Source organism: Hyperolius riggenbachi, chromosome 2 (genome assembly GCF_040937935.1).
Source record: "Hyperolius riggenbachi isolate aHypRig1 chromosome 2, aHypRig1.pri, whole genome shotgun sequence".
Taxonomy (NCBI): Eukaryota; Metazoa; Chordata; class Amphibia; order Anura; family Hyperoliidae; genus Hyperolius; species Hyperolius riggenbachi.
The window spans coordinates 571,345,967-571,362,036 of record NC_090647.1 but is presented as its reverse complement, the minus strand read 5'-3'; the positions used below and the strand labels follow the sequence as shown (position 1 = coordinate 571,362,036).

At 52.4% G+C, this 16,070-nt stretch overlaps 1 protein-coding gene across 1 annotated transcript in view; it reads left to right on the top strand.

Annotated features, from left to right (window-relative positions):
* The window catches only part of POGLUT1 (protein O-glucosyltransferase 1), a 46,796-nt gene that overhangs the window by 17,895 nt on the left and 12,831 nt on the right, over positions 1-16,070 (top strand). Inside the window, exons 7-10 of the mRNA XM_068271025.1 lie at positions 7,964-8,063; positions 8,140-8,198; positions 9,347-9,514; positions 9,937-9,993. Coding sequence (XP_068127126.1) covers positions 7,964-8,063; positions 8,140-8,198; positions 9,347-9,514; positions 9,937-9,993 — 384 coding nt within the window. The remainder of the gene's footprint in view (positions 1-7,963; positions 8,064-8,139; positions 8,199-9,346; positions 9,515-9,936; positions 9,994-16,070) is intronic.

The following is a 16,070-nucleotide window of genomic DNA, read 5'->3' as shown; positions in this document are numbered from 1 at the left end:
TGTATTGTTTACATCTGTTATCTTCTCTAAACACCCACTAATTACCCATCAATCACCCATCAATCACCCCCTATCACCACCTGTCACTGTTACCTATCAGATCAGACCCTAAGCTGCCCCTTGCAGGCACCCAATCACCCGCCCACACGCTCAGATTGCCCTCAGACCCCCCCCCCCCCCTTATCAATTCACCAGTGCATTAATTACATCTGTCCTTCCATGTAATAACCCACTGATCACCTGTCAATCACCTGCCAATCACCTATCACCCATCAATCACCCCCTGTCACTGCCACCCAACAATCAGCCCCTAACCTGCCCCTTGCGGGCAAACTGATCACCCACCCACACCAATAGATCGCCCGCAGATCCGACATCAGATCACCTCCCAAATCCATTGTTTACATCTATTCTCTCCTCTAAACACCCACTAATTACCCATCAATCACCCATCAATCACCCCCTATCACCACCTGTCACTTTTACCTATCAGATCAGACCCTAATCTGCCCCTTGCGGGCACCCAATCACCCGCCAACACGCTCAGATTGCCCTCTGACCCCCCCTTATCAATTCGCCAGTGCATTAATTACATCTGTTCTTCCCTGTAATAACCCACTGATCACCTGTCAATCACCTGCCAATCACCTATCACTCATCAATCACCCCCTGTCACCCCCTGTCACTGCCACCCATCAATCAGCCCCTAACCTGCCCCTTGCGGGCAATCTGATCTCCCACCCACACCATTAGATCGCCCGCAAACCCGCCGTCAGATTACCTCCCAAATGTATTGTTTACATCTGTTATCTTCTCTATACACCCACTAATTACCCATCAATCACCCATCAATCACCCCCTATCACCACCTGTCACTGTTACCTATCAGATCAGACCCTAAGCTGCCCCTTGCGGGCACCCAATCACCCGCCCACACGCTCAGATTGCCCTCAGACCCCCCCCCTTATCAATTCACCAGTGCATTAATTACATCTGTCCTTCCATGTAATAACCCACTGATCACCTGTCAATCACCTGCCAATCACCTATCACCCATCAATCACCCCCTGTCACTGCCACCCAACAATCAGCCCCTAACCTGCCCCTTGCGGGCAAACTGATCACCCACCCACACCAATAGATCGCCCGCAGATCCGACATCAGATCACCACCCAAGCGCAGTGTTTCCATCTATTCTCTCCTCTAAACACTCACTAATTACCCATCAATCACCCATCAATCACCCCCTATCACCACCTGTCACTGTTACCCATCAGATCAGACCCTAATCTGCCCCTTGCGGGCACCCAATCACCCGCCTACACGCTCAGATTGCCCTCAGACCCCCCCTTATCAATTCGCCAGGGCATTATTTACATCTGTCCTTCCCTGTAATAACCCACTGATCACCTGTCAATCACCTGTCAATCACCCATCAATCACCCCCTGTCACTGCCACCCATCAATCACCCCCTGTCACTGCCACCCATCAATCAGACCCTAACCTGCCCCTTGCGGGCAAACTGAACACCCACCCACACCAATAGATCGCCCGCAGATCCGACGTCCGATCACCTCCCAAGTGCAGTGTTCACATCTGTTCTCTACCCTAAACACCCACTAATTACCCATCAATCACCCCCTGTCACTGCTACCTATCAGATTAGACCCCTATCTGCCCCTAGGGCACTCAATCACCCGCCCACACCCTCAGAATGCCCTCAGACCCCAGCCCTGATCACCTCGCCAGTGCATTGCTTGCATCTATTCCCCCCTCTAATCACACCTTGAGACACCCATCAATCACCTCCTGTCACCCCCTAGCACACCTACCCATCAGATCAGGCCCTAATTTGCCCCGTGTGGGCTCCTGATCACTCGGCCAAACCCTCAGATCCCCCTCAGACCCCCTTCCGATCACCTCCCCAGTGCATTGATTGCATCTATTTTCCCCTCTAACCACCCCCTGAGACACCCATCAATCACCTCCTGTCACCCCCCTAGCACTCCTATCCATCAGATCAGGCCCAATACAACCTGTCATCTAAAAGGCCACCCTGCTTATGACCGGTTCCACAAAATTCGCCCCCTCATAGACCACCTGTCATCAAAATTTGCAGATGCTTATACCCCTGAACAGTCATTTTGAGACATTTGGTTTCCAGACTACTCACGGTTTTGGGCCCGTAAAATGCCAGGGCGGTATAGGAACCCCACAAGTGACCCCATTTTAGAAAAAAAGACACCCCAAGGTATTCTGTTAGGTGTATGACGAGTTCATAGAAGATTTTATTTTTTGTCAAAAGTTAGCGGAAATTGATTTTTTATTGGTTTTTTTTCACAAAGTGTCATTTTCCGCTAACTTGTGACAAAAAATAAAATCTTCTATGAACTCGCCATACACCTAACGGAATACCTTGGGGTGTCTTCTTTCTAAAATGGGGTCACTTGTGGGTTTCCTATACTGCCCTGGCATTTTAGGGGCCCTAAACCGCGAGGAGTAGTCTAGAAAACAAATGCCTCAAAATGACCCGTGAATAGGACGTTGGGCCCCTTAGCGCACCTAGGCTGCAAAAAAGTGTCACACATGTGGTACCGCCGTACTCAGGAAAAGTAGTATAATGTGTTTTTGGGTGTATTTTTACACATACCCATGCTGGGTGGGAGAAATTTCTATGTAAATGGTCAATTGTGTGTAAAACAAATCAAACAATTGTCATTTACAGAGATATTTCTCCCACTTAGCATGGGTATGTGTAAAAATACACCCCAAAACACATTATACTACTTCTCCTGAGTACGGCGGTACCACATGTGTGGCACTTTTTTACACCCTAAGTACGCTAAGGGGCCCAAAGTCCAATGAGTACCTTTAGGATTTCACAGGTCATTTTGCGACATTTGGTTTCAAGACTACTCCTCACGGTTTAGGGCCCCTAAAATGCCAGGGCAGTATAGTAACCCCACAAATGACCCCATTCTAGAAAGAAGACGCCCAAAGGTATTCCGTTAGGAGTATGGTGAGTTCATAGAAGATTTTATTTTTTGTCAAAAGTTAGCGGAAAATTGATTTTTATTGTTTTTTTCACAAAGTGTCATTTTCCACTAACTTGTGACAAAAAATAAAATCTTCTATGAACTCACCATACTCCAAACGGAATACCTTGGGGTGTCTTCTTTCTAAAATGGGGTCATTTGTGGGGTTCCTATACTGAACTGGCATTTTAGGGGCCCTAAACCGTGAGGAGTAGTCTGGAAATCAAATTTCGCAAAATGACCTGTGAAATCCTAAAGGTACTCATTGGACTTTGGGCCCTTTAGCGCAGTTAGGGTGCAAAAAAGTGCCACACATGTGGTATTGCCATACTCGGGAGAAGTAGTACAATGTGTTTTGGGGTGTATTTTTACACATACCCATGCTGGGTGGGAGAAATACCTCTGTAAATGACAATCACACAATTGTCCATTTACAGAGTTATTTCTCCCACCCAGCATGGGTATGTGTAAAAATACACCCCAAAACACATTGTACTACTTCTCCCGAGTACGGCGATACCACATGTGTGGCACTTTTTTGCACCCTAACTGCGCTAAAGGCCCCAAAGTCCAATGAGTACCTTTAGGATTTCACAGGTCATTTTGCGGAATTTGATTTCCAGACTACTCCTCACGGTTTAGGGCCCCTAAAATGCCAGGGCAGTATAGGAACCCCACAAATGACCCCATTTTAGAAAGAAGACACCTCAAGGTATTCCGTTAGGAGTATGGTGAGTTCATAGAAGATTTTATTTTTTGTCACAAGTTAGTGGAAAATGACACTTTGTGAAAAAAACAATAAAAATCAATTTTCCGCTAACTTTTGACAAAAAATAAAATCTTCTATGAACTCACCATACTCCTAACGGAATACCTTGGGGTGTCTTCTTTCTAAAATGGGGTCATTTGTGGGGTTCCTATACTGCCCTGGCATTTTAGGGGCCCTAAACCGTGAGGAGTAGTCTGGAAATCAAATTCCGCAAAATGACTTGTGAAATCCTAAAGGTACTCATTGGACTTTGGGCCCTTTAGCGCAGTTAGGGTGCAAAAAAGTGCCACACATGTGGTATCGCCGTACTCGGGAGAAGTAGTACAATGTGTTTTGGGGTGTATTTTTACACATACCCATGCTGGGTGGGAGAAATAACTCTGTAAATGGACAATTGTGTGTAAAAAAAAAATGAAAAAATTGTCATTTACAGAGAGATTTCTCCCACCCAGCATGGGTATGTGTAAAAATACACCCCAAAACACATTCTACTACTTCTCTTGAGTACGGCAATACCACATGTGTGGCACTTTTTTGCAGCCTAACTGCGCTAAGGGGCCCAAAGTCTAATGAGCACTTTTAGGCTTTACAGGGGTGCTTACAAATTAGCACCCCCCAAAATGCGAGGACAGTAAACACACCCCACAAATGACCCCATTTTGGAAAGTAGACACTTCAAGGTATTCAGAGAGGGGCATGGTGAGTCCGTGGCAGATTTCATTTTTTTTTGTCGCAAGTTAGAAGAAATGGATTCTTTTTTTTTTTCTTTTTTTTGTCACAAAGTGTCATTTTCCGCTTACTTGTGACAAAAAATAATATCTTCTATGAACTCACTATGCCTCTCAGTGAATACTTTGGGATGTCTTCTTTCCAAAATGGGGTCATTTGGGGGGTATTTATACTATCCTGGAATTCTAGCCCCTCATGAAACATGACAGGGGGTCAGAAAAATCAGAGGTGCTTGAAAATGGGAAAATTCACTTTTTGCACCATAGTTTGTAAACGCTATAACTTTTACCCAAACCAATAAATATACACTGAATGGGTTTTTTTTTATCAAAAACATGTTTGTCCACATTTTTCGCGCTGCATGTATACAGAAATTTTACTTTATTTGAAAATTGTCAGCACAGAAAGTTAAAAAAATCATTTTTTTGCCAAAATTCATGTCTTTTTTGATGAATATAATAAAAAGTAAAAATCGCAGGAGCAATCAAATAGCACCAAAAGAAAGCTTTATTAGTGACAAGAAAAGGAGCCAAAATTCATTTAGGTGGTAGGTTGTATGAGCGAGCAATAAACCGTGAAAGCTGCAGTGGTCTGAGTGGAAAAAAAGTGCCTGGTCCTTAAGGGTTAGAAAGACTGTAGTCCTCAAGTGGTTAAACATGTTATTTGAATAATATTTTGCTGTGGGAAATAAACAGTTAATTTTTAATGTTATTATATGAGTTATTATATAATGTAATTGTAATGTAAAAAATATGTAGATGTAGTTTTGCTATTTGGCCACAAGATGGCTTGAGTTTGTTTTTTTTGCTTTTTTCCCCTCCTTGTGCTTCTCGCTAACCGGAAGCACAAGCGGGACGTGGAAAATTTTACATGGAGAAAGACTGAAGCCTCTTGTAAGAGCGCTTCGGTTTTTCTGCTGGGGACACGGATCGGTTATCGGGAACCATGTTCCCGTTCACTGATCCCAGGGCTACCGGGGACAGCACAGGGCTCGCCCGCGATCACGCTGAAGCGCGGCACCACAGCAGAGCAGCCGTCCGGACGTGAGCTTCACGTCCAGGCGGCAGATATGGTTAAAGAGGAGCTGTCAGCCATGCTATCTCAGAAAACAACAACAACACCTATATAAGTAGAAAAATACTTGATCTACTTACATAACACATGTATTGTACTGTCCACGTTTTGATTTCAGTGATTTTTCTACAGTAAAAAAAATCCTCAATGTCATTTCCTCCCTTACTCTCTGCCTGATTGTGTATGCATTGCCCGCCCTTCACTATAGAAAGTGCATTGTCTCAGCATGAGAAATATTGGCCAATCAGAGAGGAACAGAGATGTGGGAGGGGAAACCAGGAGGGAAAGAGGCTTCAGCCAATCAGGCTGCATTAGTTATGTCTGAGGGGGAAGTAGAGAAGCAAAAAAGGACAACCCAGCATGCCTTGCAACTTCCTTTTTGTGTACCAAATTTTGTGTGTACTAAATAAGAGTCAAGGTAAACTGGGGAATGATCATTTATAAGCAAGTGATAAGTAATAGTGATTTTAGCTTTTGGGTTGCCCGGTTAGCATCCTTATTGCTTGTTTACCAGATACAAATAAAGAATTGATTTTTGATGTTGTGTCTGACAGTTACACTTTAAGTCCAGTTTCTCAGATCAAAATCTTGTCTTCATATAATCCTGTATATCAAACACTTCAGCACTGATTGGTTATCCTCCACCACACCAAACGATAAAATCGCTTACCAGATTGTATGAGAGCGAGATTATATGGTCCAGTAAGCAGAGAGCAGACCAGCGGCAGGCGCGTCTCTCAAGGATGTCACCAAAATGCTGGGTCACAATCATGCCATACAATATTAAGATACACAGGAAAACCCCTCTCGGTGTAACCTTTTACAACTCCTATTATTATTATTGATTTATGAAGTGCCGACATATTCCGTGGCGCTGTACAAAGTAAGAAACAAACATGGGGTACATAATACAGACAATGGTGTACACCAATATACAAGATACATAACTGGTCACAAAATACAAAAACTATACAAACTACAGAATTGGTAATGACAGTGATAAAAGTAACAGGATAAATAAAATGTATAATGTTTTCTAAGACACAGAAGGGGAGAAAGCACTGCCCTTGCATGCTTACAATCTAACACTGTCTCTGCAGGAGAAAATGTATCATCCACTCAAGCAGCTTCTCATGTTACCGCCAGCCTAGTTCAGGAAATCCCCGAACTTCTATTGCAGCTGGAAACATTTTTATGAATTAGCACACAGAAGTCTAAAATACCAAATGCGGTATTTTCCCAACAATATTTTTTTCCCGCACTGTCTTTTATGAATTGACCCCATGGAGGCAGTGTGTTTTAGGATACCTAGTAGGAGTGCAATTTGGTCTTAGGACAAAGGGAAGTGGCCTAAGGTAGCGCATATGCTTGTCCGAACAAATGAGTTTTTTTAGAGGGCATTTAAAGGTAACAAAGGTTGGCGAGTGACGGATTTGTTGTGGAAGGGCATTCCAGAGAAGGGGTGAAGCGCATGAAAATTCTTGTAAACGTGAATATGAGGAGGTAATTCTAGAGGAGGACAAAAGAAGATCATGTGCAGATCAGAGATTGCGGTTGGATTGGTTGGTATCTGGAAACTAGTGATGAGATGTACAGAGGAGAGGGATTGTGGAGAGCTGTGTAGGTTAGGGTTAGGAGATTGAACTGGATCCTCTGGTTAATTGGCAGCCAGTGGAGAGCTTGGCACAGAGGAGCAGCAGAGGAAGAGCGAGAAGAGAGATGAATGAGACGAGCAGCTGAGTTCAGTACTAACTGGAGCGGATCCAGTCTGTTAGAAGGTAGTCCACAAAGTAGCTTGTTACAGCAGTCCAGAGGAGATATTATAAGAGCTGTATTAACATTTTAGTTGTGTCCTGAGTGAGATATGTTTTTGAGCTGGAGATGACAGGAGCTGGTTAGGGAGTGAACATGAGGAATAAAAGAGAGAGAGGAGTCGATTATTACCCCCAAGCACCGAGCTTTAGGAACTGAAGTTATGGGAATGTTATTAACAATTATTGTTCTATCAGGCAGAGAGGTGGCCAGAGGCGGTGGAAGGACGATTAGTTCTGTGTTACTCCTATTAAGTTGTAAGAAGCGAGTGGTGATGGAGGAGGATATAGCAGACACGCATACCCTTTCAGGGTACGGATGGAACCTAAGCATTGCTGGGGGGCACACTTGCCCTATACTTCCGGTGTAGCGATTAGCGTGCACACTCTAGTCCAGGATGCTGAGAGCCAATAGAGCACTCCTTACTCATGTGAGGTGAACCCCGCCCACCTATGTTAATGAGGTGCCCATGTCCTTTTAATGTTAGGTGAAGCCGCCTAAGTGAGGAGTGATTGGTTGTTGTGACACTCCCTTTCCTCGTAGGACAAGCCCGGAACGGGACCCCCTGATCCTGCTGTCCCGGGAGAGTCCAGATCTGGTGGACGCCGAGTACACCAAGAACCAGGCCTGGAGATCAGAGAAGGTGACGTGAAGAGTTATTAGGAATGTTGGTTGTACGAGGCGGACCCTCAGTGACACAATCTTCTTTCACCCCACAGGACACCCTGGGCAGACCACCAGCCAAAGAAGTCCCATTAGTGGATCACTGTCCATTCAAGTATGGCCGCCTTCCTGTCTCTTCCACCTTGCTCCATCTCTCTAAGTCTTCCACCTTCCTTACGGTAACCAGTCATCAGTCACTCCCGGTCTCCTCCAGGCTTTCTGAATGGCAGCTTTATCCACTTGTCTCCCTGACTCTCCTCCTTCTGCCGCCTACCCTGATCTCTCCTCCTTCTGCCACCTCCCCCTGGTCTCTCCTCCTTCTGCCACCTCCCCCTGGTCTCACCTTCTGCCACCTCTCCTGATCTCTCCTCCTTCTGCCACCTTCCAATAGACTCCCCTCATTCTGCCACCTCCCCCTGGTCTCTCCTCCTCCTGCCACCTTCCACTAGACTCCCCCCCCCCCCCCCCCCCCTCTGCTACCTCCCCCTGGCCTCACCTCCTTCTGCCACCTCCCCATGGTCTTCTCCTCAGCTTTCGCTGGTCTTCTCCCCTTCTGACACCCCCCCCCCCCCCCGGTCTCACCTCCTTCTGCCACCCCTCCCTGGTCTCTCCTCCTTCTGCCACCTTCCACTAGACTCTCCTACTCTCTTCTGCCACCTCCTTCTGGTCATCTCCTCTCCTCCTGCCACCTTCTACTAGACTTCCCCCCCCTGCTCTGCCACCTCCCCCTGGTCTCTCCTCCTTCTGCCACCTTCTACTAGACTTCCCAGCTCTGCCACCTCCCCCTGGTCTCTCCTCCTTCTGTCTCCTCCCCCTGGTCTCTCTTCTCCTGCCACCTTCCACTAGACTCCCCCCGCCCCCCCCTGGTCTCACCTCCTTCTGCCACCTCCTCATGGTCTTCTCCTCACCTTCCACTGGTCTTCTCCCCTTCTGCCACCCCCCCCCCCCCCCCCCCCGGTCTCACCTCCTTCTGCCACCCCTACCTGGTCTTCTGCTTTTTGTCTACCACCTTCCGCTGGTCTTCTCCCCTCCTCCTGCCACCCCCCGCTGGTGTTTCCCCCCCCCCCTTTTGCCACCTCCCACTGGTCTCTTCTTACCACCGAATTCCTGTCCTGTGGCTCCCCCCCCCTTTGTATCTGTCAAAGCCCACTGGTCTCCACCAATGACTGCTCACCTATTGCCTCCTGTTCTGTCCCCTTTGATTTCCTCTTGCCCCTCCCTCCTTCCTGTATTTGTAATGAGACTCCTCCTTTCTCCTGGCAGGTATTTATTTAACTTCCGTGGTGTGGCAGCCAGCTTCCGGTTGAAGCACCTCTTCCTGTGTGGTTCTCTGGTGTTTCATGTTGGGGACGCCTGGCAGGAGTTCTTTTACCATCGCCTGGAGCCGTGGGTGCACTATGTTCCTGTCAGCCAGGATCTGACCGAACTGAGGTACCACTACCAACTTTTACCTTCACATTACTCTCTGTTCCCAGCACTTCCTCCTCTGCTCTGTATGAGAACTTCAGTAACTATGTGGCTGTCCCTCCCTCTCTTGTTTGTTGTGTACCTATCCTCTATAATAAAACCCAGAAGTCTCTGCATCCCGTGTCCCTGTGTGTGTGTTTTTGTTGTGCGCATGTGCAGGGAGGGACGCAGAGACACCGGAGAGCTGGGGGGATGATGCGGGGGGGAGGGGGGCAGGAGAGGAGTGTGCGTGCGCGACGGATGAACGGTGACAGACCTAGCCTGTTTTTAAACGGTCCGAGGTCACTAGTCTCTCAATAATGAGCTTTATTATTATCCCACATGCCCTCCCCCTTCCTCGCCCGTGCGCTCTCTTTATGCTCTCTCTCTCTCACTCTTTCCTCCAGGGAGCTGCTGCAGTTTGTGAAGGAGAATGATGAGGAAGCCAAGAAGATCGCAGAGAGGTATGGCTAGCACCCATTGTTTCTTACACCCTTGTACCAATCAGGCACCCCCATACCAGAGGAGCACCCCCATAACACCGACCTGGCAGGGGCTGCTTATATTTCACATCCTATTACTCCACCTGTCAAGGCAGAACCCTGAGTAATCACAGTAATCGTGATTGCACAACGATTGTTGATTGCAATCCAAATCAAGTTTGGACTGTCACGCCCCCTACTGGCCAGGTCACTTAGTGCCCCCCAACCTGCTCGCACACAGACCATCCAGTCTCGTGGATACAATCGATGTGCCAGAGTAGCTGGGATCCGGTACACAGGCCAGGAGGGAATGTGTGAATGTACAATCCAATCACTACACACCAGTTTACAGTAAAAGGTTTCCACAGATTCTAATATAAACAAAACATTACTAAAATAGTACGGTTTCTCTGGGTAACCGTCTTATTGCGGTACTCAGTGCAGGTACATAACCGAGTACTGCGCATGCGCAGAGCGCTCCCAGCAGCAGGAGCGCGATCTGGGTGCACGCTGCCAGGGGCTGCGCATGCTCAGTACAGGTACATAACCGAGTACTGCGCATGCGCAGAGCGCCCCCAGCAGCAGGAGCGCGATCTGGGTGCACGCTGCCAGGGGCTGCGCATGCTCAGTACAGGTACATAACCGAGTACTGCGCATGCGCAGAGCGCTCCCAGCAGCAGGAGCGCGATCTGGGTGCACGCTGCTTGGGGCTGCGCATTCTCAGTACAGGTACATAACTGAGTACTGCGCATGCACAGAGCGCCCCCAGCAGCAGGAGCGCGATCTGGGTGCACGCTGCTTGGGGCTGTACATGCTCAGTACAGGTACATAACCGAGTACTGCGCATGCGCAGAGCGCCCCCAGCAGCAGGAGCGCGATCTGGGTGCACGCTGCTTGGGGCTGCACATGCTCAGTACAGGTACATAACCGAGTACTGCGCATGCGCAGAGCGCTCCCAGCAGCAGGAGCGCGATCTGGGTGCACGCTGCTTGGGGCTGCGCATGCTCTGTACAGGTACATAACCGAGTACTGCGCATGCACAGAGCGCTCCCAGCAGCAGGAGCGCGATCTGGGTGCACGCTGCTTGGGGCTGCGCATGCTCAGTACAGGTACATAACTGAGTACTGCGCATGCGCAGAGCGCCCCCAGCAGCAGGAGCGAAATCTGGGTGCACGCTGCTTTGGGCTGCGCATGCTCAGTACAGGTACATAACCGAGTACTGCGCATGCACAGAGCGCTCCCAGCAGCAGGAGCGCGATCTGGGTGCACGCTGCTTGGGGCTGCGCATGCTCAGTACAGGTACATAACCGAGTACTGCGCATGCACAGAGCGCTCCCAGCAGCAGGAGCGCGATCTGGGTGCACGCTGCTTGGGGCTGCGCATGCTCAGTACAGGTACATAACCGAGTACTGCGCATGCGCAGAGCGCTCCCAGCAGCAGGAGCGCGATCTGGGTGCACGCTGCTTGGGGCTGCGCATGCTCAGTACAGGTACATAACTGAGTACTGCGCATGCGCAGAGCGCTCCCAGCAGCAGGAGCGCGATCTGGGTGCACGCTGCTTGGGGCTGCGCATGCTCAGTACAGGTACATAACCGAGTACTGCGCATGCACAGAGCGCTCCCAGCAGCAGGAGCGCGATCTGGGTGCACGCTGCTTGGGGCTGCGCATGCTCAGTACAGGTACATAACCGAGTACTGCGCATGCGCAGAGCGCTCCCAGCAGCAGGAGCGCGATCTGGGTGCACGCTGCTTGGGGCTGCGCATGCTCAGTACAGGTACATAACCGAGTACTGCGCATGCGCAGAGCGCTCCCAGCAGCAGGAGCGCGATCTGGGTGCACGCTGCTTGGGGCTGCGCATGCTCAGTACAGGTACATAACTGAGTACTGCGCATGCGCAGAGCGCCCCCAGCAGCAGGAGCGAAATCTGGGTGCACGCTGCTTTGGGCTGCGCATGCTCAGTACAGGTACATAACCGAGTACTGCGCATGCACAGAGCGCTCCCAGCAGCAGGAGCGAAATCTGGGTGCACGCTGCTTGGGGCTGCGCATGCTCAGTACAGGTACATAACCGAGTACTGCGCATGCGCAGAGCGCTCCCAGCAGCAGGAGCGCGATCTGGGTGCACGCTGCTTGGGGCTGCGCATGCTCAGTACAGGTACATAACCGAGTACTGCGCATGCGCAGAGCGCTCCCAGCAGCAGGAGCGCGATCTGGGTGCACGCTGCTTGGGGCTGCGCATGCTCAGTGCAGGTACATAACCGAGTACTGCGCATGCGCAGAGCGATCCCAGCAGCAGGAGCGCGATCTGGGTGCACGCTGCCAGGGGCTGCGCATGCTCAGTGCAGGTACATAACCGAGTACTGCGCATGCGCAGAGCGCCCCCAGCAGCAGGAGCGCGATCTGGGTGCACGCTGCTTGGGGCTGCGCATGCTCAGTACAGGTACATAACCGAGTACTGCGCATGCGCAGAGCGCTCCCAGCAGCAGGAGCGCGATCTGGGTGCACCCTGCCAGGGGCTGCGCATGCTCAGTACAGGTACATAACCGAGTACTGCGCATGCGCAGAGCGCCCCCAGCAGCAGGAGCGCGATCTGGGTGCACGCTGCTTGGGGCTGCGCATGCTCAGTACAGGTACATAACCGAGTACTGCGCATGCGCAGAGCGCTCCCAGCAGCAGGAGCGCGATCTGGGTGCACGCTGCTTGGGGCTGCGCATGCTCAGTACAGGTACATAACCGAGTACTGCGCATGCGCAGAGCGCTCCCAGCAGCAGGAGCGCGATCTGGGTGCACGCTGCCAGGGGCTGCGCATGCTCAGTACAGGTACATAACCGAGTACTGCGCATGCGCAGAGCGCTCCCAGCAGCAGGAGCGAGATCTGGGTGCACGCTGCCAGGGGCTGCGCATGCTCAGTACAGGTACATAACTGAGTACTGCGCATGCGCAGAGCGCTCCCAGCAGCAGGAGCGCGATCTGGGTGCACGCTGCGTGGGGCTGCGCATGCTCAGTGCAGGTACATAACCGAGTACTGCGCATGCACAGAGCGCTCCCAGCAGCAGGAGCGCGATCTGGGTGCACGCTGCTTGGGGCTGCGCATGCTCAGTGCAGGTACATAACCGAGTACTGCGCATGCGCAGAGCGCTCCCAGCAGCAGGAGCACGATCTGGGTGCACGCTGCTTGGGGCTGCGCATGCTCAGTACAGGTACATAACCGAGTACTGCGCATGCGCAGAGCGCTCCCAGCAGCAGGAGCGCGATCTGGGTGCACGCTGCTTGGGGCTGTGCATGCTCAGTACAGGTACATAACCGAGTACTGCGCATGCGCAGAGCGCTCCCAGCAGCAGGAGCGCGATCTGGGTGCACGCTGCTTGGGGCTGTGCATGCTCAGTACAGGTACATAACCGAGTACTGCGCATGCGCAGAGCGCTCCCAGCAGCAGGAGCGCGATCTGGGTGCACGCTGCTTGGGGCTGCGCATGCTCAGTACAGGTACATAACTGAGTACTGCGCATGCACAGAGCGCTCCCAGCAGCAGGAGCGCGATCTGGGTGCACGCTGCTTGGGGCTGCGCATGCTCAGTACAGGTACATAACCGAGTACTGCGCATGCACAGAGCGCTCCCAGCAGCAGGAGCGCGATCTGGGTGCACGCTGCTTGGGGCTGCGCATGCTCAGTACAGGTACATAACTGAGTACTGCGCATGCACAGAGCGCTTCCAGCAGCAGGAGCGCGATCTGGGTGCACGCTGCTTGGGGCTGCGCATGCTCAGTACAGGTACATAACCGAGTACTGCGCATGCGCAGAGCGCTCCCAGCAGCAGGAGCGCGATCTGGGTGCACGCTGCTTGGGGCTGTGCATGCTCAGTACAGGTACATAACCGAGTACTGCGCATGCACAGAGCGCTCCCAGCAGCAGGAGCACGATCTGGGTGCACGCTGCTTGGGGCTGCGCATGCTCAGTACAGGTACATAACCGAGTACTGCGCATGCACAGAGCGCTCCCAGCAGCAGGAGCGCGATCTGGGTGCACGCTGCTTGGGGCTGCGCATGCTCAGTACAGGTACATAACCGAGTACTGCGCATGCACAGAGCGCTCCCAGCAGCAGGAGCGCGATCTGGGTGCACCCTGCCAGGGGCTGCGCATGCTCAGTACAGGTACATAACTGAGTACTGCGCATGCGCAGAGCGCCCCCAGCAGCAGGAGCGCGATCTGGGTGCAAGCTGCTTGGGGCTGCGCATGCTCAGTACAGGTACATAACCGAGTACTGCGCATGCACAGAGCGCTCCCAGCAGCAGGAGCGCGATCTGGGTGCACGCTGCTTGGGGCTGCGCATTCTCAGTACAGGTACATAACTGAGTACTGCGCATGCACAGAGCGCTCCCAGCAGCAGGAGCGCGATCTGGGTGCACGCTGCTTGGGGCTGCGCATGCTCAGTACAGGTACATAACTGAGTACTGCGCATGCACAGAGCGCTCCCAGCAGCAGGAGCGCGATCTGGGTGCACGCTGCTTGGGGCTGCGCATGCTCAGTACAGGTACATAACTGAGTACTGCGCATGCGCAGAGCGCCCCCAGCAGCAGGAGCACGATCTGGGTGCACGCTGCTTGGGGCTGCGCATGCTCAGTACAGGTACATAACCGAGTACTGCGCATGCGCAGAGCGCTCCCAGCAGCAGGAGCGCGATCTGGGTGCACGCTGCTTGGGGCTGCGCATGCTCAGTACAGGTACATAACCGAGTACTGCGCATGCACAGAGCGCCCCCAGCAGCAGGAGCGCGATCTGGGTGCACGCTGCTTGGGGCTGCGCATGCTCAGTACAGGTACATAACCGAGTACTGCGCATGCGCAGAGCGCTCCCAGCAGCAGGAGCGCGATCTGGGTGCACGCTGCTTGGGGCTGCGCATGCTCAGTACAGGTACATAACCGAGTACTGCGCATGCACAGAGCGCTCCCAGCAGCAGGAGCGCGATCTGGGTGCACGCTGCTTGGGGCTGCGCATGCTCAGTACAGGTACATAACCGAGTACTGCGCATGCGCAGAGCGCCCCCAGCAGCAGGAGCGCGATCTGGGTGCACGCTGCTTGGGGCTGCGCATGCTCAGTACAGGTACATAACCGAGTACTGCGCATGCGCAGAGCGCCCCCAGCAGCAGGAGCGCGATCTGGGTGCAAGCTGCTTGGGGCTGCGCATGCTCAGTACAGGTACATAACCGAGTACTGCGCATGCGCAGAGCGCTCCCAGCAGCAGGAGCGCGATCTGGGTGCACGCTGCTTGGGGCTGCGCATGCTCAGTACAGGTACATAACCGAGTACTGCGCATGCGCAGAGCGCTCCCAGCAGCAGGAGCGCGATCTGGGTGCACGCTGCTTGGGGCTGCGCATGCTCAGTACAGGTACATAACCGAGTACTGCGCATGCGCAGAGCGCTCCCAGCAGCAGGAGCGCGATCTGGGTGCACCCTGCCAGGGGCTGTGCATGCTCAGTACAGGTACATAACCGAGTACTGCGCATGCGCAGAGCGCTCCCAGCAGCAGGAGCGCGATCTGGGTGCACGCTGCTTGGGGCTGCGCATGCTCAGTACAAGTACATAACCGAGTACTGCGCATGCGCAGAGCGCTCCCAGCAGCAGGAGCGCGATCTGGGTGCACGCTGCTTGGGGCTGCGCATGCTCAGTACAGGTACATAACCGAGTACTGCGCATGCGCAGAGCGCTCCCAGCAGCAGGAGCGCGATCTGGGTGCACGCTGCTTGGGGCTGCGCATGCTCAGTACAGGTACATAACCGAGTACTGCGCATGCACAGAGCGCTCCCAGCAGCAGGAGCGCGATCTGGGTGCACGCTGCTTGGGGCTGCGCATGCTCAGTACAGGTACATAACCGAGTACTGCGCATGCGCAGAGCGCTCCCAGCAGCAGGAGCGCGATCTGGGTGCACGCTGCCAGGGGCTGCGCATGCTCAGTACAGGTACATAACCGAGTACTGCGCATGCACAGAGCGCCCCCAGCAGCAGGAGCGCGATCTGGGTGCACGCTGCTTGGGGCTGTACATGCTCAGTACAGGTACATAACC